Source organism: Brassica oleracea, chromosome C7, assembly GCF_000695525.1.
Source record: "Brassica oleracea var. oleracea cultivar TO1000 chromosome C7, BOL, whole genome shotgun sequence".
In the NCBI taxonomy this organism is placed as follows: Eukaryota; Viridiplantae; Streptophyta; class Magnoliopsida; order Brassicales; family Brassicaceae; genus Brassica; species Brassica oleracea.
The window spans coordinates 8,018,056-8,019,840 of NC_027754.1; the positions used below are offsets into that span (position 1 = coordinate 8,018,056).

The following is a 1,785-nucleotide window of genomic DNA, read 5'->3' on the forward strand; positions in this document are numbered from 1 at the left end:
CCAGCTACTGATAACCTAGGCAATCTCAAGCTTAGAATCCCTCCATTCCATGGGAAGAATGATCCTGATGCTTACTTAGAGTGGGAGAAGAAGATTGAACTGGTTTTCAATTGCCAGCAGCTCACTGAGGAGAGAAAAGTGAGACTAGCAGCTACTGAATTCTGTGGATATGCTATTAGCTGGTGGGATCAGATTGCTACTACCAGGAGACGCAATGGAGAGCCTCAAGTAGCTTCCTGGTTTGAGATGAAAACTGTGATGAAGAAGAGATTTGTGCCTAATCACTATTGGAGAGATCTACACCAGAAGTTGAGAAGGCTTTCTCAAGGGTCTAAGAGTGTAGAGGACTATCACCAGGAGATGGAAACACTCATGTTAAAAGCTGACTTAGAAGAAGGTGTAGAAGCTATTATGGCTAAATTCCAAGGAGGTCTTAACAGAGATATACAAGATAGGTTGGAGCTACAAGAATATGAGGACATGGATGAACTGCTACATAAAGCTATCTTGATTGAGCAGCAGAACAAGAGGAAGAGCTCTATCCGGTCTTCATACACTCCTACTTCAAAACCAGCCTACTCCAAGGAAGATAAGCCAGGGGATAAGTCCAAAGATGGTTCTTCTTCAGTAGAGACCAAGAGAGATGACAAGGGTAAAGGAGTAGCCACATCTACTAAGACCAGGAACATTAAGTGTTTCAAGTGTCATGGCTTTGGTCACTATGCTAATGAGTGCACCAACAAGAAGGTGATGACTAATCTTAACCAACGGGGAGGTGATATCTGAAGAGGAGGACGCAGGCCAAGAGTCAGATGAGGAAGGCGTGGAGTACCCTGTCCGTGGAGAGCTACTAGTCACCAGGAGACTTCTCAATGCTCAACCTAAAGCCAAAGAAGATGAGCAAAGGGAAAACTTGTTCCACACCAGATGCTTGGTTCAAGAAAAGGTTTGCAGCTTGATCATTGATGGAGGAAGCTGTACTAATGTAGAAAGTGCTGAGTTGGTTGCTGAGTTGGTGGAGAAGTTGGGTCTTCAAGTGTTCAAGCATCCTAAACCATATCTCTTGCAATGAATCAATGATGAGGGTGGATTAAAGATCACCAAGAAAGTGAAGGTCTTGCTATCAGTGGGAAAGTACCAGGATGAGATCACTTGTGATGTAGCACCCCTTGAAGCTAGCCACATCCTTCTGGGACGTCCATGGCAGTATGATAAGAGATCAGTACATGATGGCTTTACCAACAGATACACTTTTATCCATAAGGAGAAACAAGTTACCCTGGCGCCAATGACCCCTCAGGAGATACACCAGGATCAGATACATCTCAAACTGAAGAGAGGAGAGTCCAAGGCCGCCAGCAAGTCCTTGCTTCTTGAAGAGACCAAACAGGTAAGTAAACTCAACCTCTTTGTTACTGCTAAAGATATCAAAACTGCTGTGATTGAACAATCAAATTTGATACTAGTGGTTTATAAAGAATTGTTGAGCTCTACTACTAACCCTGCTCCTGAGATTCCAGAGGAGATTGAGTGCCTTTTGCAGGAGTATAGAGATGTGTTCCCAGAGGACAACCCAATAGGTCTGCCGCCTATTAGGGGAATAGAGCACCAGATTGATTTTGTACCAGGAGCTACTTTGCCAAACCGTCCAGCATACAGGACCAACCCTGTGGAGACCAAGGAGCTTCAGAAACAAGTCAATGAGCTAATGGAGAAGGGACATATCAGGGAGAGTATGAGTCCTTGTGCTGTACCTGTCCTCTTGGTACCAAAAAAAGATGGAAG

General features: G+C 44.4%; 1 protein-coding gene across 1 annotated transcript in view; it reads left to right on the top strand.

The window, feature by feature from the left end:
* The window catches only part of LOC106302497, a 4,610-nt gene that overhangs the window by 1,323 nt on the left and 1,502 nt on the right, over nucleotides 1-1,785 (top strand). The window contains exons 2-4 of the mRNA XM_013738996.1: nucleotides 5-747; nucleotides 791-1,036; nucleotides 1,097-1,765. Coding sequence (XP_013594450.1) covers nucleotides 5-747; nucleotides 791-1,036; nucleotides 1,097-1,765 — 1,658 coding nt within the window. The remainder of the gene's footprint in view (nucleotides 1-4; nucleotides 748-790; nucleotides 1,037-1,096; nucleotides 1,766-1,785) is intronic.